General features: G+C 42.7%; 3 protein-coding genes across 11 annotated transcripts in view; 2 read left to right on the top strand and 1 right to left on the bottom strand.

Annotated features, from left to right (window-relative positions):
• Nucleotides 1-1,834: 1,834 nt before the first annotated feature.
• Nucleotides 1,835-24,355, bottom strand: LOC111243829 (uncharacterized protein C18orf63-like). Of its 4 annotated transcripts, XM_086978942.1 has the most exons (5): nt 24,260-24,355; nt 23,776-23,834; nt 23,132-23,202; nt 4,696-4,859; nt 1,835-4,332 (listed from the first exon to the last, which is right to left on the bottom strand). In XM_086978942.1, exon 5 carries the CDS (start codon nt 3,806-3,808, stop codon nt 2,852-2,854), a length of 957 nt encoding a protein of 318 aa, XP_086835068.1. In that variant the 5' UTR covers nt 3,809-4,332; nt 4,696-4,859; nt 23,132-23,202; nt 23,776-23,834; nt 24,260-24,355; the 3' UTR covers nt 1,835-2,851. The 4 variants fall into 4 exon arrangements, 3 of the variants coding, with proteins under 3 accessions (XP_086835068.1, XP_086835066.1, XP_086835067.1); XM_086978940.1 differs by lacking the exons at nt 23,776-23,834; nt 24,260-24,355 and adding an exon at nt 23,319-23,580; XM_086978941.1 differs by lacking the exons at nt 23,776-23,834; nt 24,260-24,355 and adding an exon at nt 23,319-23,580 and having other exon boundaries at nt 1,835-4,325.
• Nucleotides 10,601-16,924, top strand: LOC111243828 (serine/threonine-protein phosphatase 2A catalytic subunit beta isoform-like). The gene is made up of 3 exons (XM_022789997.2): nt 10,601-11,757; nt 12,150-12,350; nt 15,900-16,924. The coding sequence occupies exons 1-2, from the start codon at nt 10,972-10,974 to the stop codon at nt 12,315-12,317; spliced, it is 954 nt and encodes a 317-aa protein (XP_022645732.1). The 5' UTR covers nt 10,601-10,971; the 3' UTR covers nt 12,318-12,350; nt 15,900-16,924.
• LOC111243827 (uncharacterized) overlaps nt 20,291-24,447 on the top strand; it is a 145,374-nt gene continuing 141,217 nt past the window's right edge. For all 6 annotated transcript variants that reach the window (XR_015320150.1, XR_015320151.1, XM_022789996.2 and 3 more), the window contains exon 1: nt 20,291-22,474. Coding sequence is in view for 4 of the 6 variants with exons in the window: in XM_022789996.2 (XP_022645731.1) it covers nt 21,325-22,474 (1,150 nt within the window). In the remaining 2 variants the exon portion in view is untranslated. The remainder of the gene's footprint in view (nt 22,475-24,447) is intronic.

Here is a 24,447-nt window from a genome sequence, read left to right as displayed (position 1 = left end):
GTATGTATGCTATCGTATATACAGAGACTTCTGATCATTTTTGACTATCAAAAACTTTCCGGTGAAACATATAGCAGTTCATTTAATCATTAGCATAGCCATCTGGCCAACATTTGATATATAATATAGATGACTTCGTAGACAGAGGTGCTGACTGCTTTGCCGCATAATATATCTATCTGTTACCTTACATGTCCATTGTCACCAAATAAAAACCCGCCGTATTTTCTAGCGGTGTCATCTTTATTTAATTACCGAGCAGAAGCGTCTTCCACACCTATGCTTCCATGCGGACACCTAAAATCTCGTCTCACCAAAGAAAAATAGCAAATATCTCTAAAATGCGAGAACAAACGATTAATTCGTATTCCGAAATAGGTCGTTTCTCGTAGGCATCGGGCTGGCAACGTCCGATAAGACCTAATCAGTGGCAAATCGACCTGTCCTTTCAGACTAGCTAAGCTTGCAGTTATTCTCATCGAGCTAAAGCTACTATTACTATGATTACTCTAATAGCATGATAACCAATGCGACTCTTAGTCCAATTAAGAAGAACAGCTTAGATGATATGCCACTGAGAACAGTTTAAAACCGGCCAAAAGAAAACTACATTGAAGATTAGCATGAAGCTTCATTTGATTAGTCCCTCGGAAGCTAACAGTTTAATTCACAATTACGACTTAGAGGCGCGTTCCTCTGCTCTGGATAGCGATGCAGCAATCAGGGCACTGCCTATCGAGTATTATCACGGAGGCAGTCCTGCCTTGCTTCAAACAGAACCGCTCTTAGTTCATGACACAAAATATGGATCAACAACTTTTCACTGCTTTCATTCTATGTTGATATTTTAGTAGTGATGCTAACCGGTGACAGCGATGCGGGCCATGGCAAACAATTACTTTCGATTGTGGTAAGTACAAAGTTCGGAGCTCACTTAATAGATATTCTAAAGCTGTTGGCGCCTAGGATACGCAAAATGCATCTGAAAAGACAGTTTAGACGGGCATACGGCTGAGTGGGACTCGAACAAGCCGTTTCCATGAGTCAACCATGAGGACCGCCACAGCGCAGGCCGAAAGGGGCAATATGTTTGTTTCATCTCTCTCTGGAAAAATGAAAGCGTTAGACAGTAAGGCTGGGCGGGTCTGGGAGGCTTGGACGCATTAAACTGGGGACAGGTCGTGCTCGAGTTAGTGTGGTATCTTACATTTTGCTAATGCATTAGAAGCAGCGGCCTCAACGAACAGAACATAGTACGACTATGCAGCACACTGGCTAGTTAAGAAACGAAGAAGGCTGGCCTCGGTTCGACCGCGACCGCATGAAAAATCGTCACGAATCACCGCCCTTAACGTTATTTAGACAACGAATACAATTTGGTCATGGATTGCAGGGAGAAAATGTTTCCATGGGGGCGGTGCTTGCCTGGGCGCAGGGGTAGTGCACTCTTTGAAATTGCTCTTCGCAACCCACTTGGTTCCGTTGTGCCAAACTGGGCCAGAAGTTCAACTTTCATTCCGGTCTGATTACGTCGACTAGAATTCAATAAAGCCTTTGGAGGTATCTCATTAGTAGTCGTTAAAAAAAAAAATCGTTAAAAAAAGGCTAACAATAGACACCATTAGGATAAATGGGGCTCTTGAAACTCGGCACTAATTAAGTAAACACTCAGCATGCATTAATGTAACTAAAGTAACATTGCGATATTACATAGGTGTCGTATGAGCGCTAAGTGATGGAAGTTAACCTTAAACGTACAGCAAACGATTTAAAAGGAAATAACACTGCAGGTTTGTTGACAGAGTTGAGCACTTTTTATTAATTAGTTTTTCGGAAAAAATTATTATGAATGCTTTGTAGTGCTGTAAAAAAAACCTAGCCCAGAGACGGGCTTGCTTTTCTATCTTATAATCGTGTAGTTTTACATGTGTGTTCATTCACATTAACCACAGACCGTATATTTATTCAGCGGTTGATTAATGTTGTCGAAAAAAATAATAAGGTTTGTACGCAGTCCGCTTATTTTTGGTGAACAGTCCATTTTCGTTTTTATGTACACCGATGAAGTAAACGAATTTATTGCAGCCATAGATACACGGCTTATAATAAAATGAGAACTTTCGTTACAAGCATAGCACCTCAATATTCTCAGCACGACCCTGCGCCAATATGGAAATCACTACTAACAATTTTTATAAGATCTCAAACGTGCATCTGTCAAATAAGTATGTTAGATTAGGATGGGATTAAAATGCAGTTATGTACAGATTGTTCTTCTTAGCTTTAAGGGGTATGCTTTGAGGTTGGAAGAATTGACGGTGGCTGTCGAGACCAACAAACTTTGTTCTCGGTCTGTCCTCTGTGAAGTAGCATCGTGAAGGACTTATTCGTTTTCTTAGGAGATAAAAGTTGCGTAATTTACTTGTCGACACTCCCGCCTTTGTGCTTCGTATTATCAGTTAGGCTGACCTTGCCCTTGTGATTATTGACAAATTTATCGCTACTCATTGGACCGATAGCGTTAGCCGATTCTCTGAAATCTGAAGCAGCAGTGTCTCTGCATGACCGGAAATCTTTAACCGGCAATTGCTTTTGCCTATGACCTTCTTCTGATTCTCCGACGACAGATCAATGATAGATACGATGTCGTTTTGTCTAGGCGCATATAGGGTCGGAGGCGTTTCATTAATTCTGATGTTACTGACGGTATTATTAATGTTATTGGCAATCGAAGTCTGGTAGTATCCGAACGGCAGAACAATGCCTTTCTATTTTTCGACGTGTTTGGTCCTGGAGATGTTTTTTGCGAAACGGACACGCCAACTTCACAGGTGCCTTGCTCAGACATAGTCTATTCTTTGTCTCCCTTAGACGCCCACTGTAAAATCGGATGATCTGCCCCTATGGGGCTGATTAATTTGGCTCCTGTTATCTGTAGAAATTTATCGACGTCTCTGTAGAATGTGTTCACAAGGTGGACAGTATTATGGTGACGCTCAAAGCTGCCCTGGTCAAGACAAACACAGAAACTCGGGTAGGTATAGGTGCTGTCAGAAAAAAATTTCACGTTGCAATATAGCATGTTCTGCTTCAAGTTACTGTCAATATCATAGCCATATAGAGAGTGCCAATACGTTGCGATCTTGTCAAAGCTGTCAAAGATTCCGGTTGGCTTAGCTGTGACGGACGCTATGAAAGCTGGTTTAAGCGTAGGTAAAACATAGCATTTCGAACGTTGGCCCAGTTCGATATTGCCTGTTTGTAGTCGTCTCTGTAACCGTTGCGCCGCACCGTCGTCTGTTCGAATGTAGGGAAAAAGAGTGGTGAGGCTCATTGGCCGAATCTTGATCATTCCGAAATCGAAAACGCTTACCAACACGTCCTCGCCAACGGTTACTCTAAAATCAACGAAAAACTGATAATTACTGTGACTTAGGAAATCTCTTCCATTAATAACGGCCGTTCGAACCCTATTCCAGTTAGGCGCAAGCCAAAAATAAAGCGAATACGTCAAACATCGCTGCCATTGTGCTTCAGTAACGGGCGCTTCTGAAACCACTACCAGACGATGCTTGTCGAGGATCGTGGCCATGCTGTTCTTTCGATATAACGGAAATATTATCTCAAGAGGCTCCCCCACTCGGGACTGCGGGGCAGCCAGAATCCATGGCCACGCCTTGAGCAACTTGTTGGCTATGATCTGATGAGTCACCCGTTCAGTTAGACCGGGAGCTTCCTCATTACTGCGCACTACCAGAAGCCACACATCTGAGAGGCATGGCAGTTGCCAACGGCACCCAATGACCATTCTAAAAGGTGCAATAAAGATTCATTATTATTATTACATTCACATAACGTTTCCCTTTTGCATGCATTAGTTTTGGAAGAATTATATACTCACTTGAGAATACGAATTTATAGTGAAGTTCATTAATTCAGGCTTATCGAACAAAGAAACACTGTTGTGTTTATTAACAATGAAAACAAAATACATTTGGAAGATGAGACATTGAATAAAATTGCCAGGAGCCTATTTTTCAAGCCTGTACTTTAACGCTTTACTGTTTGTTGTACTGTGGTACTTAACTACACCGATTATACATCCTAAAAACACGTTCATGTATTATTTTTCGTTCGTACTATTGGGTTCTGTTTAATTGCACGCGTAGTTGATCAATACGCCGTTCTTCTCGTTATGGCTCGGCCGGTTAAAGGCGCTCAGGTCGCAGAAAAGCAGTCCATGGATGATCTTCATAGTCGTTCGTAACTATGCAGATCACACTGCTAGCTAGGGGTCGGGTTATCGTTTCGATATCTGCCATGACCTGCATTCTTACCAAAAAAAAATACAATCTAAATTTGTGTCTGGCCAAATTGAAAGATCGACATTGTAACACAAACGTAAGTGTATACATATAAACAGCTGAGTTGTTAAGGGGAATCAAATACACTAGACAAAAGCTAAATATAACAAAAAAAAAATACAGGTTACATAGTGAAACTTGATGTTTCAAGTAACACTGGTTGTTGGCGCGTGCTTCGACAGCCATAAGGGTCATATAGCTGCGATGAATTATTAGATCAATTTGGTATTGATACATGTTTACGTTTAGACAGAATCGTTCATGGCGCGGCTCCAGAGAAAGCTGGAATCAAGTATCACCAGTTGAATAGAACCTGAATTGAATTTCTTACCTGTCGGTAATGGCTGTTTTCTTTGTTCGTTGATGTACGATCTTTTCTTGGCTATACGAATCAATCTTATGTATGTTCCCTGTCGATTTTGTCGAGGCTACGATGTGTGTACGTATGTATCTAGAGTTGATAGTTAGCGTAAACAGTTGTTCGGCGGATGATCCCTTCAATTAAAAAAAAAAAAAAAAAAAACTGTTTTTATCGATTATTTTCTTTTGGAGCTCATAATCGATCTCTAGCATCAATAATAATAATAATAATGTATTATCGAAAGGTCTACTTCGAATTGCTGCATGTGAATATCAACTTAAAAGATAAATTCGTCAAAAACGTGCTGATTTATTTAATGTCCAAAAGGAAAAATTATAGTACAACTACGAATGGCTGGAAACAGTTGTCGATTGGCTCCCGTCTCCTACCTTATTATTATAACATTATTGGGTATCCCCCAGAAATGATGCCTGGTAAACCTCCGTCTGAGGCTAATGACTAAACGACAATCCGGGCCATTACAACAGCGATGCAATCTAAAAAACCGCCACAGCCTTGTTTGTATTCTATGCGTGTTGTGTCTTGTCTCGTTCCAGCTTGCTCCATGGGGCTAGGTCAGTTAGTTTATCATCTTCGAGTAACTGCACAACTTTTATTATTTCGAATAACTTCACGAGCCAAACCCTGTTCATACTACAATAGTTAGATATTTACACCGAAGGAAAACGCTTAAACTTTCTTTACCGAGTAGGGCTTTCGCTTACTAGAGTCAGGCCTCTCTAGTTCCTCTCTCTTGCGTCCGTTACTTCTAGCCCACTCTTGTTTACTCCACTCCAGCTAACACGTTTTAGTATTTGCATCAAAAAAGGCCAAGGGCGGCGGGACCGGATGAAACAGGAAACGGAAATACCGGACGGGCTAGATGGCAACGACAGCCAGCTAAAAATGATAAGGTTTGGGGGGGGGGGGATTTAAGGAAATAGCGACCCCAACTGACTGCGCACTCGGGTTCAGTCACCGGAAGTTCTGAATTGCGACCCCGCTTCCATGTGAACGTACACGAGTAACGTTAAAAGATTGCAAGCCTTAGTTGAGAAACACGCGGACGAAAACACTGCAATGAAACAGCGAAAGATGGCAACGGACAAACTTAGATCCTTCGCTTGCACAACGGTCAACGGGCTACCATCGCATCGTAGTGCTGTGCAGCAGTCAAGGCGAAGGAAAGTAATGTCGCCATCGAACGCAGTTCGTGTTTCGGGAATAAGCTGTACCATGTCATGCTGACGCGTTTCGTAGTGTCAAATCCTCCTGCGTTCTTTTTTTCTTCTATGCCCCTTCTTAGCTGTTCTTGCGGGCGTGACTCGAAAGGCTAAAGCGGGATGTTAGCCGAGAGGGTGCAATTCGCGGAAGGCTATTGTCAGTGTATTTCGTGGTAGCGGCATGGAAGCGACCTAGCGAGTCGTATGTGACAGGAAAGGGTAACGAAGTTGCAGCACGCCCCAATGTAGTATAGCAGTATCCAAAGTCGACACACATTCGTCCAATGAGTGGGTTATGGATTGTAAGCTGGATTTGAATCCCGACAAGTATTTTGGTTCTATGGCTTTGTATGAACGGTCTATCCGTTGTTTTCCGCAACTCTGCGGACTAATTATCTTATGCCCCTGTTATATTCTCAATAACCGAGTTACTAAGCCTATAATTGACATAGTTTTTCAAGAAATTGTTCTGTCCATTACATCTGTGGCTGTGGTATCTGTTTAGCGTTAGCAGCACAGTTGGATCTATTGTTACAACGTCCCGAACCAACAAAGTCATCATAAAAGTTCAACTTCGAAGAGAGCCAAGTCAGCAACGTATTATAAACCTAGTACCAACTTCTAACTTATTATTAACGTTCCAGTAACTGTGTAGACAGTATCAAACCGAAGGCTAAACGCTTTCCATACAGTAACGTGGAACGAACCTAGATGTAAGACATTCAAACACTACCAGCGCCTGCTACAACAGCCTTTATTTAGCTACGGCCTTAGCAGGACCAGTGAGTCGCTGAGGTTTAACATTGTCGTCGGCGGTAATAGCCGAAAAATAGTAACGATATTTTTCCGTCGGCATCTTCTGCTTTTGACTCAAGTTGGGACGAAACATTGTGCCCCAGGCAGGTCACGTCCGATGTTCAGTCCCGTGTAATAAATGGCGTCTAGGTAGGCTATACAGAAGTTTGCATTACCACTACAAAACGTCATAAAAACGCACAGATTCCTGATACGATAGAGCAACAAACGCGCGATTGAACTTTTGAAAGAGCGCGTTGAACGGCGACTCGTGACGAATTGCGCATCACGATTCACACCCAAGAGGGACGGACCCGCAATGAGTACGGGTCGTAAAACCTAGTTATTGACGCATGCCTACACACGGGCAGCACGCTGATCGATAGATGCATGCACATTATACATGCTATTTAAATGACAGATATATTAGAATAGTATGCAGTACATTGTAACAGACGACACGTGAGTTCGCGGTCCCTATACCACATAATATCAGAACCGGTGATGTTATATTCTGGCAAACTCTAAGTGGATGCTGTTATTTAGCGGGATTGATCCCCAACCATTGGGCAGTTGTCTTTCTAACGTATCTGCAGTTGCGACAGTGATAGATGTGCTTGTAGTAATTGAAGCTTTGTCATCGTCCTTCTACCGCCGCACTGTCCACTGCCAAATTCGCGACGGTCGGTGAGGACCGAGAAAATAGATGCGCTACGCTATAGGAGAATGCAACATTTCAACAATACACCGTTTGGTGTAACAGCAGCGTCCACGTGCGCCAATTCTGCACAGCGGTCGTTAGTACCATCATCGATAATCAACTAGACTGCAACAGGACAAGGCACCATGGCCAGTGTGCCATGGGCGCCATACATTAGACCTATGCAACAATTTTGTAGGTGAGACGTCGTCCACATACAGTGTGCCGGCGGGCACGGGCCAGGCAAGCGAGCCTCTTGTTGACAAGACGGAATGATGATGATGACGACGATGCTGAATCCAGCGTGAGGACGTTCTCAGCAGCGAATAGCTTCAGGTCACCAATCTCCTAAACCCTATTTGCTGGAACTCATTCATTGTTATTGGCACCAAACTGTACACCCTGCGAACTCATATCTCAGCAAGTTCTCTGTCTATACAAGTTCGATTCAACGGTCAAAGCGGTGGCCATACTGACATGTCCAACAGACGAACGACAACGCAATGAAGTATAGCACCGCCTGTCGTGCCGCATATACTACCAACCCGAACTGCAACGACTAATCAATGGGGCCAGTTGTAGAACGCTTTTCAATATTGAAGTTAATTTTGTTGTCGTATTTTTTAAGTTTGATTCAATATTCAGCCGTATTTACCTGGAGGTTTGCAGTTTAAGAGGTAAGCCCTCGCCTGTCGCGCATCTGCAGCTATGGCGACTCTATGGGTATTCTTCTATTTTAAATAGGTATTAAAAGGGACGCAACATAGACCATCGTCCATACCGAAAGGACGACGAAGTTCTGCTGAAGGGCACGTGCAATACGCAACAAATAGGAGAGCGACTGCATCAGTTGCTTGGATGGCTGGGCAGGTGGGCTGGAAAAATGTAATAGGGTTGTTGCGGAGTATGACAATGTTACCGACAATTGCTGCTACCTCGCGGCTACCGGTGATTAGCTTTGCCTTCTCAGTCCACAACAAGGCGTATTCCATTATAAAATGAAGAGCAAAGTTATACGCGGGTAAACATCTGCATCTGCACAGGTGATACTCTCGGGTGATGGGAAAAGAGAGAGAACAGGGGTTAGTAGCGAGTGGGCATAAAAGAAATGTTAAATACAACTAGTTTTTTTGTTTGGCGATTACATGCGCAATGTATTACGCATCTTTCTATAGAGTACATGCGTTTGAAATGTGGCTCATTGTAAGCATTAAATAAACGCTGAAAGTTTTCCTTTAAATAACTAATAATAATTTACATAGTAAAAAAGGCACGGCTTAATAAAGGTCTGCATAATTGGTCTAGACAATAAATTTGCTGTTGGTATACTGTTCGTGTTCCTTATTTGAAATTGTCACATTTTGATTAGAATAAAATTACCACTCTAAACAAAGATTAATGCGCATATTTTACGATGCGAACTCTTTGGAACCTAATAGATCGTGTTACCAAAAAATTATTCCCGTCATTGACAAATATTAATCCTGATAACTAATGCCGGTTGGACTGAATTAGAATGGAGCTTTTTGCTCCAGCTGACTCTCGATAGTTTTAGTTCGGGGTCAATGGTAAACACTAACTACTACGTTAGACCAAATATCTTTGGATTTATGTTTTGAAGATTTAGTTGTTAACGATACCCGCCATCCAGCATTCCCTGTGTCAATCAGGATACAAGTTCGTCAATTACTCTTGTTTCGCAGCAAAAATAAAACAAACAAACAAACAAAAAATTTAAAAAGATCTTGATATAGCCAGCGTCCGTACCTGCATAATTTTTTAGAGTAAGCGCAGTTATGAAGGTGTAGTTATACATACTTTACTAGGTTTGGTTGAGCTCTAGAGACTTCAACACACGGCAAATAATTGATACCAGTTGAATAAATGTAAATCTATTTATTGCTATTTAACCCATATAAGGGTAAACAATATTTTAATAGATGTTTTTGCCATTTCGACTATCATACCTAATCTCATTATCGATCATTTGATTGAAAAAATCGGCGGTAGATTACGTTAGGCCACCTATCGCCCTCTTCAAGCGCACAATGATTCGAAATCAGATGGATCAAAATCTGGATAGGGTATACTAATTCTTCTCTAAAATTTTATGTCTGGCACTGTCGTCATGCATCGTTTAAGGGCTTCCTTTCAACCCCGGAAAATGTAGAAGTTGAAGCCATTGCTTAGATCTGCACTCGTAATCAAGGCCGTATTTACAGTATTGAAGTCATCGGCTTTTATTGAATTGCCACACCGGATGCTATCAATTTTGTGGCCTTACAGCTATAAGGCTTTTCAAGCAATCAGGTTCTCGGGCAGCACTGATCGTCTCACTTTCAGGCAGTATCCCGTAAAAATGAATGATCCTGATGAGCATAAGCCTCAGTTTAGCCCCAAATCTGTTTGCTATTGACACTGCAGTCATTTCTCCTCCTGTTCAACGCCACCTCCTCGTTTAACGCTCCTCTGATGAGCGTAGGTTCGCTGCCATGTATCATCGATGGCGGCTGTGTTCTCTGGGCAATTTTTGCCGATAGTAGTCGCGCAAACCGTTCCTAAAGTATATCGCGCCTATTTTCATCTGTCTCAGAATGAATTCATGAGACACCAATTTTTTCTTGTGTTCTTTATTTTCTGTATTTTCGTTGTAACCTTCGATAGGGACCGCGTTATCCATATGTTTTTTTTACCGTAAAGCCCCTGTGACCACAAATACATATCTTTCAACTCGAAATCCTGAGGCGTGGCCATTTTCTCCGCAACCTTTGATTCCTTTACTTGAAAAAGAATGAAATGACCACTCTGTTAATGCGTCGGTATTCTGCCAAGGGCCTTAGTACCGTTCACCAATTTTAGACGAATTTCCGCAGCACCCTTCCTTTCACAGCATTTAATTTATTTAATCGTTAAACGTTAATTAAACGAGCCTTTGATGGCTAAATCCTATACTCTTAGACAGCTAAAGACACGGTGTACGTATTCATAAGATTTTGTTAGCTAATGTTGTTTGGCTTAAAAGGCAATAGACATTTTCAGCTTGCTAAATAGCTCTGGACGAATTAATATACTAAATATAAGAAAAAGTCACAAAATGGACTTAGATATGCATCAATCACGTTATTCTATTAATACGCTGGATCATACTTTGGGTAAACAGACAAACCACCAGCTCTCCTAAGAGCGCTTCTAGACTTCGTAAACAACGAACAGCATCCACCATCACAAAAACATGCGGTACTGCGGTGTCATCCAGTTAAAGTCATTGTACGATCTTTTCGTCTAACTCTATAGAATAGACAAAATGCGTTTAGCCGTCACATAAGGCACTGCTAAGTAAATGACGCTAGAGTTAGGAAACGGACGACAAGTCGAGAGAATTTGGTTGTCGAATCGGAGCGGAATCGCACTATGATATAGGAAAAACGTTGCGCCCTTTGACTTGACAAAGTCAAAAGTGCCGTTTGTTGTGGTTCGCTGGTGGCCCGTCGCCTGTTCGACGACTGCGCTGGCAGAAAATTCTGCAGAATGAAGGGCCCTAGCGGCCGGAAGACTTTTAGGGTATCAACGTCGGACCTGGATCGCTGGATTGAACAGCTCTATGAGCGAAAACAGCTCAACGAAAAGGAGGTCCGAGTGCTAACGAAAAAAGCCAAACAAATCTTACAAAAGGAAAGTAATGTCCATCAGGTGACGTGCCCGATCACGGTGTGTGGCGATATTCACGGCCAGTTTTACGATCTTCTCGAGCTATTTCGCATCGGCGGCAAGCCGCCTGATAACAATTACCTCTTTATGGGTGACTACGTAGACAGAGGATTGTATTCGGTAGAAGTTGTGACTTTACTGACGGCTCTGAAGGTGCGACATAAGGATAAGGTTCATCTACTTAGGGGTAACCATGAAAGCCGCCAGGTGACACAGATCTATGGTTTTTACGATGAATGTCTACGAAAGTATGGTAACGCCAATGTATGGAAGTCGTTTACAGAGCTGTTCGATTTTCTGCCTGTTACCGGCCTAATTGAGAATAAGATCTTCTGCATGCATGGTGGATTATCGCCGTTACTGAAAACGTTGGACGAGGTTCGGTCGTTAACACGAACAGTTGAGGTGCCCACGGATGGGCCTCTCTGTGACTTGCTCTGGTCTGACCCAGAGGACACGATGGGGTTCACGGCGTCTCCTCGAGGCGCGGGATATATTTTTGGCCAAGACGAAAGTATGAAGTTTTGTCGAACAAATGGTTTAGTGCTGATCTCGCGTGCGCATCAACTCGTTCAAGAAGGATATCGGTACACACACAATAATAAGGTAATCACAAAGTGGGAGAATAGTTTTTTGGCACTGCGAAAAGAGCGCGCAGCAATCGTACGTTACAATATACGAAATTGTTAAGAAAAAAATGCAAAAAATACTTTGCCTTTTATTAGGCAAAATGAATTAACATACGGCGAAATGTTTTAAAATTTTTGTTTTTGGAATATTGTTGATTAAACCCAACGTCCAAACAAAGGGACCTCATACGAACACGTCAATGCACTACGCTTACAAGAACGCATATGAAAACCTATGCGAGAATTTTCGTTCGGTTCATTACGCAATGTATAGTGCCAGCAGTTTTAGGCCGATAGCTGGATAAAAACCTACAGATTAATTTTAATCTAGGGCCTGATTTTTCAATTGCGCTATACCTTTTTATATAGGTTGTGACCGTGTTCTCGGCGCCTAACTATACGTACCGCTCGGGAAACCTCGCTGCTGTTATGGACGTGGACGACTCAATGCGACAGTCGTATATTCAATTTGACGCAGCTCCACGCGAAACCGAACAAGTGCCAACAAGCCTCACCCGCTCCGATTACTTTAGTTAGAAAATGAACAGACGAGCCTTTCGACAGGAATTGGTTCGTACGAAAAGGAAAATTTTCTCCATGCGAATTCTTCACCCTCCTCCTCCTCCTCCTCCTCCTCCTGTGTCCCGTAAGAAGAGGGTGCCATTTTTCTCAGTACTTTTATATTACGCGGTGCGATTCCTGCTCTATTATGGGGCTAGCAGACAGGATGTAAGTGTTCACATGCAGGACGAAATGCTTTTGAAAGACAGATTACCATATAGTTGTTGGTACCTAGTCCAAAAATGTGTTTGTAAAAATGTTGTTTTAAGTATTTGGTAGATAACATTTAAACGCGTTCATTCTTTTCCCAAATGGCAGTAGCAATGAGCAGTTTGTGAAGTGCTGTTACAGGTTCAGTTTTACGGTTATCGTTAGGCTACGACCTACTGGAACGTTTGAAGGTATCCATTCTATTCCGCTTGTGTTTATTTTCGCATTTGTCCATTAGAAAGGGCGGGGCTTTTGGTGGCCATAAGTTGCCAGCTTCCAATTATATTCCCGCTGAATTTTCAACGCGCAAGAAATATCTAGTGGAGATGCCCTTCGACTGCGTCCTTTGTAACCTTCTATAGTCTACCTTTTGAATGCTCTTCGTTACGGTCATTTAGATCATTGGAGTTACTGCTCGCTTGACTGGATTTAGGATAAATTAGATATCATTTGGCATAGTGAGGATGCCCTTGATTTCCGACTCGTCTACATGGCGGTAACTGACGGTACTAATCGGTTTCTCCCGGGTAATAAGTGGACTGGAGTTGACTGCGACTACCAACGTCGCCATAAAGGCGAAGCTAATGGACGGTAGCCGTCCGGGATGTCCTTCGCAATACCACCAGTTTGAGAGGTCGCCAAAAGCTCGCTTTTCAGTATCTATAACGACTGCTTCTCTGGAAGATCTCTGGCCGCGCTTCAATTATTTGCGCTAAACGCGAAGGCGACCGATTGATCTTCCCTATGTCCTCGGCGAACCTTCAAAGAAGTCCATAATCATGGGTCCTGGACATCTTCGCCCAAAGTAACGACCTACTTGCTTGGTCCCATTCTTCCTGTTGCGAGGCTCACAGCGGAACCCAGTATAATGTACGTTTAAGACGCGTCCTCAGAGTGTGGCGCTATGGCGAACTTATCTAAAAAGCAATAATAGTAGTATCTATCGGCAGTTGTTGTAATAGAAATAGTTACTAGTTATTGCTAGCATTGGGTGCACCGCACTGTACCTCGTTTTGCGAATCCCCATTGAAAGCAAGCCGAGCAGCCATTGACGTACGACTATAATAAGAAGCGCTTGAGGAAATGCAAAATGCTCTTATCAAAACAAATACTACATAAATTAAATTATACTTACATAAAAAATTAAATCATACTTAAAAGGATACGATGGCGAAAATAGTAGATAGGAACTAAGACATGTAGCGACTTTACACCTGACGTCCACGCCCGTACAGATACTACTTAACACACAATCAAGCTCATTTCGATTTTAATGGTGAGCGCCTGCCTACTTAAACTTGAATTACTTGATCATTCAATATAACCTAAAAACGTGAACCTGACGAGCTATATGACAGTGAGCCATCTCGTGCGGCACGCATCTTGTGCGGCGACACGATCAATAGAAAACACATTATGGTTTAATTCAACACTGCCCTTCGAGTCTCCGGCGTGAACTCATAGCGGTAGCATTGTCGCAAAAACGGTGATGTCGGTGACACGATGGCTGGCAGAACCTCAACGTGATAAACAAAAGGAAGCGGAATAACAATTAAAAGTTAAATGGACTGTCTTTACGAAAGGTCTTTGAAGCTGTATGATTAATGTGATATTGGACAAGCAATGGCAGTAATATTATGGCACTAGCGAATGATAAGGAGCATATAGGGAAGGCACTGAACAAGAGGGACGAAAGAAGTAAACATAACCCTTCAAGACGGTCAACGATAAAGGGAAACCGAACAATTCAAAAATCTACAGAAAACTAAAAAAAGTACGTGTTTAAAAGCGTGTTGTGAAATGTACTAATACTCGAGTATGAACTAAAATCAACAGCTAGTCAAGATACGAACGTATCTAATTAAGTGATAAAATTAAGTAAAAAATGCTGTGGAAGTTGAAGTGCCCAGTTAGTTTCGCCATCGAATATGATCGTGTAAGCCAATCGGAAAAAAAACAAGGGAGCTGGGTTCGCTGAACGTCATCTAGGCCGTCGACGTTAATTTTTCTCTGTTTTGTTCAATTAACTTTGAACTACAACTACTACCGATACGACAGTCTATCTATCTTCACATCATAAGCTGGACCAGTACAGTCAGTATCCTTTGGACATCCGGGCAAATAATAATCTGCCCGGAATCTGCTGTCTATGCGATTGAACGATTACAACAATAGCTGGACGGCCATGTCAACGTACTTACGTTACTCGCGTATAGTACTTCGTGCTTAACGCCAGTACCCTATTGGCTCTTTTCCCCCATTATATTCGATACTGTTCCACCAATTCGATTAGATCCAAATCGACAATTAGAAACCTCAATCCTGCGACACGCTAAATAGATAACGAGTTACACGAATAACAGATCATTACAGTAGATATATATATATATATATATATATATTATATAGCCCATAAGTTGCTGTAAAAACTGATTGCCGGCGTTTGACAGCGAAGCAGCAGCAGCAGACGTGACGTAGCACGCATTTCCGATGTCGCGCCTGCATCTGAGGCTCGGGGGAGACTGTTTCCAATTCGCTTTTAAATTTTAGCCGCGAAAAATTCGCTCACATGTATCGGTTCAGAGAGGCCAGGAATGGCGTTCGTGCTTTTAGCATGTGCAGATGTTTGTATTTCGGAATAATTGACCAGAATATACGTATGTAATACGTATAGGCCTAAAATTATATCATGTGCGGTTCGAGTGATGCAAATCAATTTCATATACGGAGGTTATGCACATGATTGAAACCCGGGTATCGTACCCATAATCTGTGAGCGACGATTTTCTGTATAGCAAAAAAGTTATTTTTCAAGCAGCAGGCCTCGTTCCGTAGGTGATTCATACAAATCCACTAGTATATTAGCTAAGGGTTTTCTAAACTGCTTGTATTTACACTGTGCATTTTGATTCTTCTATGAGCTTTAGCATGTCCTGACAATGTGTTTATGGCATTCTGTTATATAAGCTTAATTGAACCACTCAACAATCAGTGTTCAAGAACAAGTGACCATCGCATTTTCTGTGCCTCTATTTCCCTGATGTGTCAAGGTTTTTTGTGTCACCCAACCAAGCTCTTCAAGTATCGCAGGCATACGAATGCCTCGCATCATAAAACCCGCGCAACCCTCGAAACCCCTTAAAACTTCAAAGGACACTACCCACACAGCCTGTATTGTTTCTATTCTGGACCATATTTTGTATTATGAGTAACTGAACGTGGTAAGCAACGATGTGATCATATAGGGTAGACGAATAGGCTTGAATTTAGTAGCACCGCGTTGGGCCCCATAAAGCTGTGAAGACCAATAAGGCTTGCCTGTTCATTTCGTGATGTCCTTTTGAAAAGGTCGAATGTATCTCCCACTCTTGTCTGGTGAGGCTGGCGATCGGCCGTCGCTCAAATCAAGAGCCTTCTGCGCTTTTCGGAATTCATGTCAGCTTTGCGAGCATGGCGATTAAAGGAACAACTAATGGTGGATGAGAGCAACATTGAACGTAGGCTTTGAAAACGTCGCTCCAAAAAGCATAAAGGAAATCACAAGGCCCTGTTAAGTCTGTTACTACCTTTGCAAGAGTTCAAGAAAGTGGCCGCATAGGACAAAATTGGACGGAGTGACAGTAGGTAGTGGAGTGGAGGGTCTGGGGGTGGCAAGGCGGAATCTTTGTAGAAGCAAACGATGGATTTATGGCCTGTTCTTCAGTGAAAACTCGTCTTTATCTATAGCAGCAAGGAATTCCTTGTTTCAAAAAATTCGGTTTTGTCTAAACCGTCAATACCCGTACGTGTCTGAACATCGCAATGTTTAAGCCAAATACACGGAACCCACTGCATAGAGCGTTGGACCAGTGCTAAATGTTTCTTGCCGCCGTGGCGTAACGGTGGTAACGGTAAAAGGAAACGGTGGCGTAATATTAATTTTGCTATAAAAGCGCTGCGGATGACTGTTTGGGTTTTGTGTTTGTCGAATACAATTGTGCATCACGAAGTTCACGTACCATTGTGAGAACAGTATTTCAGCGTGTGCGTATACGTTTCTCACCAGGAATTGACTTAAATTATCATATGGAAGTCATCCGCGCTGGGCAAATAAACTTTTACTACGATAGTCTAGCTACTACCTAAACGATGGCACATGTTACTGCTCAGCGATGTGTAAGGCTAGTTAATTCTAAATTATTCTGTCATGCGTGCATTCGCTTGGCTTATGTTTGGGGCTGTCCTTCGAATCGTTGGACTGAGCAGACTTCGCGCTTTTGTCTGCAACGAGTTATGAGATCTATTTTGCGGGTCATCAAAAATGTCATGTGCTTCATGGATGCCAGAATTAGTATTTGAATTTACAATTGAATAAATACTATCAGTTTATTTACTGCGAAGCGTTAATACAAATGCGTTCAGAATTTCAAATATTTTTATAAAATTTCTTGCAAATGCTGAGACCTTTTTTGCAGTAATAGTCTCGCTAAACATCTGCAATACTTGGCGTTCGAATTTTCGATTCGAAAAACCGTTCGAATTTTTATTATCATAGCTCTACGGTAAGAAGCAATCTAGTTACTATATCCAGATACAAACGTTTCACTACTCGCAATAGATATGTGCATACTTTAGTGTCAAAGTAATAATAACTATGAACATTACTATTTTTTTAAGTAAATAAATAGTTAAAGAAATATAAATGTGTCACGCATTTAAAGTGAAGCTTTGATTTAACGCTTAGAACTAAACGTGGCGTCAACTTTGGCGAAAAACCTCGCCATATTTATAGAGCTGCAGTTTTAGTAACTTGATCAATTAGAATACCTCATTAGTTTCTGGTTGAATGTGCGTTTCGAAGATGAAAACGGAAAAAAAGACTATTGATAAATAATATCTACTACTATTTGCGTACTTTCTTCGTCGAGAGAAGAATTATCGTTGCACATCTGAACATCGATCACCGTAGAGTTCTTCACGAAAACTCTCCTCCATATGCTATTTGTGTATATCATGGATTACACCTAAGAAGAACCTAGCAATCGCAAACGCATTCATCTATTTCGAAAAGCTAGAATGCTCATCAACATAGATTTGATAATTATAGACATTTGGGCGTATGTGTGTATTCATCCCAGTGAAACATCCCAGTGTTTTATTGGAGATAAAAAAAAAAAAAAAGGGGTTCGATCACTTTCGAATTTTTCGGGTAGCTGAATATTCATTTGTCGTCGGTCGTAATAATATAGTTAGCATGTAGCTCTCGGGATGTATTTGTCAATTAAGTCCCAAAAGTTTACATAATCTACATATTGGCCTTGTATTGCTTAGCAGCCCCAGCTTCGGCTTACGATTGTTCAGACAGAAATATCGGTTTTCCTACGAAAAGCTGACAAAGACCGTCTTGTTTTACCAGGAATCCAAATGACCGCCCGAATGACCCTAGATGATGTACGTGATTCAGAGGAGGATCATTGATTTGCATCGATTTCCGTTCCCCCTTCTCCCAAACAGTGCTTTAACAAAAGAAAATTTCAGGTTCTGTAACGTTCTCGTAATGTCAATTCTGCGCTGGTAGGTCAATGGAATAGGTTTATATTCGTCAATTCGAAGTGTTTACTCTCAAGACTTTCAGGTAGATCGCAAGATTGACACGGGAGTGGTAAGCGCGTCCGTCATAGCAACCTGTATTACCCTAGTAACACTCGATGTAGCTTCATTTTTTAATAGTCTTAAACGAAATAACGTCAGTTAGTTCTGCTTTACGCCGAGGGAGCCTCCTATTTTTACCTTGGAGTTCGTCTGTATTTTCTAGATGAAATAGATTATTATTATTATTATTATTATATAGGTGCAAACAAACTGGGCAGCGTAGTAAGTGTTGCATGGAGGACTTCACTTGAGCTGGCGTCGTGTACCGCGAAGGTAACAATCAGCCGTTTCATTCCGTATTTTGTTTAGCTATCCGCGCCATTTCCAATGATCTGTGGCGTCCTCTTAGAAACTCATTTTCATTGGATGTGGATGTCATGTATTTTGCCCCATGTTATGATAAAGGATCAGAGAGCAAGACTGATGGCAACCTTGTGGATGGTTCGTTGAGTCATCAGAACCAAAATGTTGAATGAGACTGGACGCTAGGTTACAAAAATTATCCTGGCACTCGTAAAGCGCGGACTAGACGACGTACGATTTTTTGCACCTACGTGGGGCCGATTGCCCATATCGATTAAAGACGGAGCGTCTACTTTTGTCGCAGATCGACAAAATGGGTAATGCGATTACAAAAGAGCTTGTGACGGGAATTAAGACATCGCCGAAGATGAGGAAATTAGTGCTCCATTAGAAAGTCGCGGTCCAATTGAATTTACTGTTACATTATTCATACACGTGATTTAGCTGTGTCTAAAAGGGATCTTGCCAAAAAGCTCGGAAGTTGGCCAAAATGCTTTTCTCTATATATTAGATATTATGAACATAAAAGTAATCTTCCTCAGTTATATATTAATCTTCCTCAGTTAGATATCTTCGACTCAGTTATATATTAATCTTCCTCAGTTAGATATCTTCAACACGAAAGTAATGGCAGAAAATTATTTATTTCATCTACGTTTGTTATCATCCAGCCACGTTATCATAATCATCCACGTCCATAAAGCAGTTTTACTAATTCTCTGATCTTTTCTCCCCCTCGACACAAGCACTGGTATTATTCTATCAGAGCTTTCTATTTCCCATTCAATTTCTTTTTTTTATTATAACTTGACACTCGCACGTTTATTGAGAGTTGTTCATCGACAACCAACGACCAGCTACTGCCGCCACACTGATAAATGAACATCTAAGCGACAACATCTAAGACTATCATCCGCCATGCCGCCAACTTTTTTTCCCTTTCTCACATTCCCCCAACACACACCTCCTTAAAAGACTCCCTGACTTCCCTCCCTTGCGCATATTTCTCTTATATGGGCGTTTCCCTACCGTGAACAGCTGCTACTTCTCTCGATTGCTTGTCAGACGGCCAACCAGCCAGCCAGTCGGCATTGCTCTTCCTTTGCACAAAGACTGCGTAGGACTTGAAGATGACAGGCATAGTAGCAGTACTGAGGCAACGTTCCAGCGCAATATAGGGCCAGCAGGCCACCTAGCCTGGGCCCAGGTCTGACACTTGCCGCAATAAGTGGATCTTGCATTCAGTGAGTTCTTGCAGAGCAGCTACGTTAGACACGAAAAAAGCAGACGGCGACGAAACCTGGCGATGCAACGGCGAAGGCCGCCTAAAAGATAGCGCGCTCCATTAGAGGGCACCGCTTGCTCCTTAGAAGAGGCAGGTCGGCCGCTTTGTGCGCCTGTATTGCAATTGCAGAATCAGTATGGTTGAGGGGCTAGGGATTCTGAAATAAGGCAAGGAGCACTGTTTAAGCTAGGCAGGCTTGCTTGGTTTTCCTGAGAGGGGCGGGGGCACGGGACGCTTCCCGTGGGAACTCTTCCACCCGCCTAGGAGTATTTGTAGCAGTTTTCCAAGCAGTGGCCTGAGCCGTCAGAGTTGAAACCAGCAGAAGAAGCGAAGGGCCGGCTTGGCTCGACCAGACTGGGCTTGAAATGCGAGAAGGTCGATGGAGAGGGTGGCTGGAGGACGTAGAGCAGCAGGATCTTGGTTGGTGTTCGCTTGAGAAAACGGGTGAGGGTCCATGCGAACGGTTCGAAGAGGAGGGTCGATCAGTCGGGCGGAACTCAGCATCCGTATGATATAACACACAACCAGGACCATCAGGCTCGAGGGCAGTCGCAGCACAACAGGCAACCTTTCAGAGTAAATGGATGAGGTACCCGCAAAGTAGCAACAAGACACACCAGAAAAAACCTTGCAACCAAGATGCGACGTAACCTAATTTAACATAACTGTAAATTAATTTATTACGATAACGTCCACGCTACCGTTGTGTACGATACTGTGTTCTGTCTTTTAAGTTGATCCCGCCAGGGGCTAACTGTGAATCTCGTTCTGCCGTCATCATTCTGTGACAATTCAAGTTCCGAACGGATACGTGATTTAAGTTGGTGCCAGTGGTGAACGGTATGTTCAAGGTGCTGCTGTCTGTATTAGACTGTTATTAGTAAACGGGGATAGCTGTTGGTCGGTGATTGTAGCTCGCTGGCCGTTCCTGTGGGGAACGACCGCTGGGTGGAACACTTGGCGTGGAACAGCGCGTCATTGTCCATACGGGGGGACAGCAAAGCGGGAAAGTACGACGTAGATTTTTCCCTTAATCTATCTTGCCAGCCGATCCTGTTCGTTTGCACAGCTACTAAAATTCGTGCAGATGGCGAATGCCTGTTGAGATCAGGACAGCGCTCCCGGCTCGAAGAACACCACGGGGCCAGGAGCTGCTAGACAGTTGGACCATCCAAGGCAAAAGTGGGCCGACCAGAAAGACGGCCGTAATACCAAATTCACCAAAGCAAGAATTAACCGACGGAACAGACGCAAGGTGACCACGTACGTATCATACCATCTATATTTCCGTGGCTTACGTGTGCTGAATGACTATCTAATGGAGCTAAAACAGAAAATGGCTATTAATGGTAGCCATCGAACCACAATAGTAACGATTGGCGTCCCAGTTCAGTCGTTGCTAATTTTTAGTGGTTACCGCTCCTGTCCATAGGGCTGCCTGTTGAAAGAGCAGCCGGTGCAGCATCAGGCCGCCGAGGCTCGAAAAACAACAGGGCACCACTTCTTTGGTGGTAGTGAGAGAAGCCCGTGTGTGTGGCATGCTCGCACAGCCCGATGCATCGTATCCGGGTCCCGTACGTGCACCCGATCGTGTGCTGCACGTTTAAACGCGCCATCCGTTTACTACCATCGGTTCTTTTAATTGCGTTCGTCCTATCGCTAATCTTTGTCACGCTCATACAGGTGGCAGTGATTCACTCGCAGCGGCGTGCAATCTATCTTCAGCGACGGGTGAATGGGGTAGTATCGACAGCATCGTCCTCACCGCTTTATGCTCCACAGTCGTCGGCATCCGCTTACCTGTCATCGTATGGAAGTCCCAATATCAACGGTGGGGGTAATTCGAACAGCATCAACAATAATAATAACTGGGTCGGGGCTGGCCAACAGCAGACCAAAGGTAACCCGTCAGCTGGTGCTACTAGTGGCGGGGTAGGCAGTGCCAGTGGAACTGTTAGCGCTGGCGGGACAGTAAATCTAGCAGGTTCGAACGGTAAAACCTACGGTCAAAAGCTTCCCGCAGGCAGTCCTTCTGGAGGACCTGGATCGACTTCGAAGCCGAGCGAACCCGCGCTCCGCATCGAAGCAATTCTCGATCGGAACGCGCCATCTGTCGAAGACTTTGCCGTGTCCATTAACAACAACGCTAATGCGGCTCGAATACGACGAATTTTCGATGCTGTCAAATGCCATATATCATCGAACAGTAATGCCATAGTCAACAATACCAACAGCAGTAACAATAATATTAATGCAACTAACAACAAAAGCAACGATCATGGTAATGCCAACAACAGCATTAGTAATGGAAGCAGCAGCTGCAACAACTGCAACTCATCAAAGCCAATTGCGACGGCGGCAGCCACGAGTGACGTTTTAAGTGGCACTGGCGAAAGAAGCCCCAACAGGGGCACTACATACAGCGCTAGCAACAATCGCGATGACCACAATGACAGCGTGGCAGCGAGTGCCGGCGAAGCAGGAAATAGTGCAAGTGGCAACAGTAACAACAACGACAAGGCGGATCGTTTGTCGGCCACAGCAACATCTACGACGACAACCTCAACAACGATAGGAACAACAACAACGTTGTCATCTGCAACAGTCGCCCCACGGGAGGCCCCTCGCCCACTGGCCCAAATCAACGATGAGGCGTGCGGGGGCTCAAACGTCACCCTTTGCCCAGAAGTGCCTTCGGGGTTACGTGAGTATCACACGTGCTATGTTCCTTTCCTTTGCCTAAGGGATTATTTTCTATAATTGTATTTAGTTGAGAAAGAATATACCAGGAATACGTTAATACGTACGAACTCCTGTATTATAGAACTTTTAGCTACCTGTGATCTCCTTATCTAGCCAAAGATATCTCAAAACGATGTGGTGTACCGCCCGACAGCGTTCATATGTAAAGCCTTGTTAATCTTATGTTATATATAACAGCTGCACAGAAAAAAGAACCACAGATTTTTTGCGCATTCACTAGATGTCACTCATCCTACAGGTTGGGTTCCGGCATCCACATAGGACTTGTAGGAAATACCATCGGATGTTATCGTCACAGGGTTCAGGACGAAAACACGAGGCAGATAAGGCATGAGTCTTGTAGCCTTTTAGATGGACAGTGAGTGAATAGCCTATTGGCTCGGTCAAATGAACCTGCTAAATAGTAGCGGATACGGTGAACAGTTTTGCCACGGTCTAGAAAAAAAATACTAAAGTCGTACTGATCGTCGCCGTGCAAGCCAAGCCATGCAATTCAGCAAGTTTGTCAAGGCCAAAAAAAAAGGGTAAAAATTTCACCAAGTTTACAGGATTTTTCGGAACAACAAATAAGACAATTGCTTGGCTATTATTAACTTACCGTATCTTTGAAGAGAAATTGGGATAAAGTCACCAACTTCAGAGCCTGACGAATATTTCAGCTTCAGTGACCTTAAAATCAATAATATATAACATTTATTAATAAAGTTTGCAAAAATAGATGCGAGATAACTATTAGATGCGCGTGATTCACGGAAAATCGTTTTACCAAAAGCAAGTGAACTTACATCATACATTCCTTAAGTTTCATCTGTTCGAACGATGATTCCATTCAGTCATGTCAACGTTTTTTGACTCGTAAACCCATACGAACCTAAAGCAACGAATTCTCCTATGTTTCAAACGTGGTATGCCAACGCAGTATAAGTACTTGGAGACGTTAGCTTTGGAATAAAAAGATGGTTAAGGAAGGGTATATGATTTTGACAAATATTATATAGTGACTGAGCATCATTCAATAATGAAGGTAAATGTCACCAGTTTACAAGACTAAAATTTGCACAAAGAGCCTCGTAATTTATAATACGTTGTTTCAGACGTAAGCTAGAAACACCGTTGACTCATAATAAGTGTTATCAGGTCAATCACAGATGGAAACGAAGCTGATTAGAATAAGGATCGTTAATTAATTTAAGAAAAAAAAAAACGCTAAATTACGCTTCGTTCGTTTGCCTCACTGCTTACCGCTTATACTAGTCCATATGATGGTGAAGAGGGCTTCCTCAGTTGGATTACCTGAAATTCTTGTCATCCCAATTCATATATACAAGGCTGAATGAGTTACAGTTCTCTAAGCTTGCTAGAACACCGAAGTATTCAATTTTCAGCTGAGCGACCTGTATAGGGGTTCAGTACATAATAGCACATATAGTGTGTATTCCAGTTTTTATTAAAGTCATCATTCTACGACTCGTGTTGCAAGAATCAGGAAAAAAAATTTAGTGATTTACGAGTCACATACGAAAAAACAATTACTCAAGGAGAGGTCACCTTCATTGATAAAAGAGGTGAGCAACTACTCAAAAATAAAGGCTGGATCACGATAACTTCGCAGTACATCGGCGGCTTTAGGTTTTATAATTGGCTAAAAACAATAGGCTATACAAGAAATTAGTTTAAATCATTTTGATAAGGCTGTGCATTACGATGACTCGAGAGTTCAGCGTACCTGTTTAATTGTCACTTTCTGCCTGATAACGACCTTCACCGTGATGTAAGGCATGAAAGATACAGCTGACCGTGGTACTTTTGGCGTCCAATGAAATGTTGAGCACGAGCACGCGCACGCTAAGCCTCGAAATATGAATAGTAGAGCAAGGTTTTATCTCAGGACAGCTGGCAATAGTGCCCCATCAC

This window comes from Varroa destructor, unplaced genomic scaffold, assembly GCF_002443255.2.
Source record: "Varroa destructor unplaced genomic scaffold, Vdes_3.0 BEIS01000002.1, whole genome shotgun sequence".
In the NCBI taxonomy this organism is placed as follows: domain Eukaryota; kingdom Metazoa; phylum Arthropoda; class Arachnida; order Mesostigmata; family Varroidae; genus Varroa; species Varroa destructor.
Note: the sequence above shows the minus strand (reverse complement) of the source record. Positions and strands in the feature narration are given on the sequence as shown.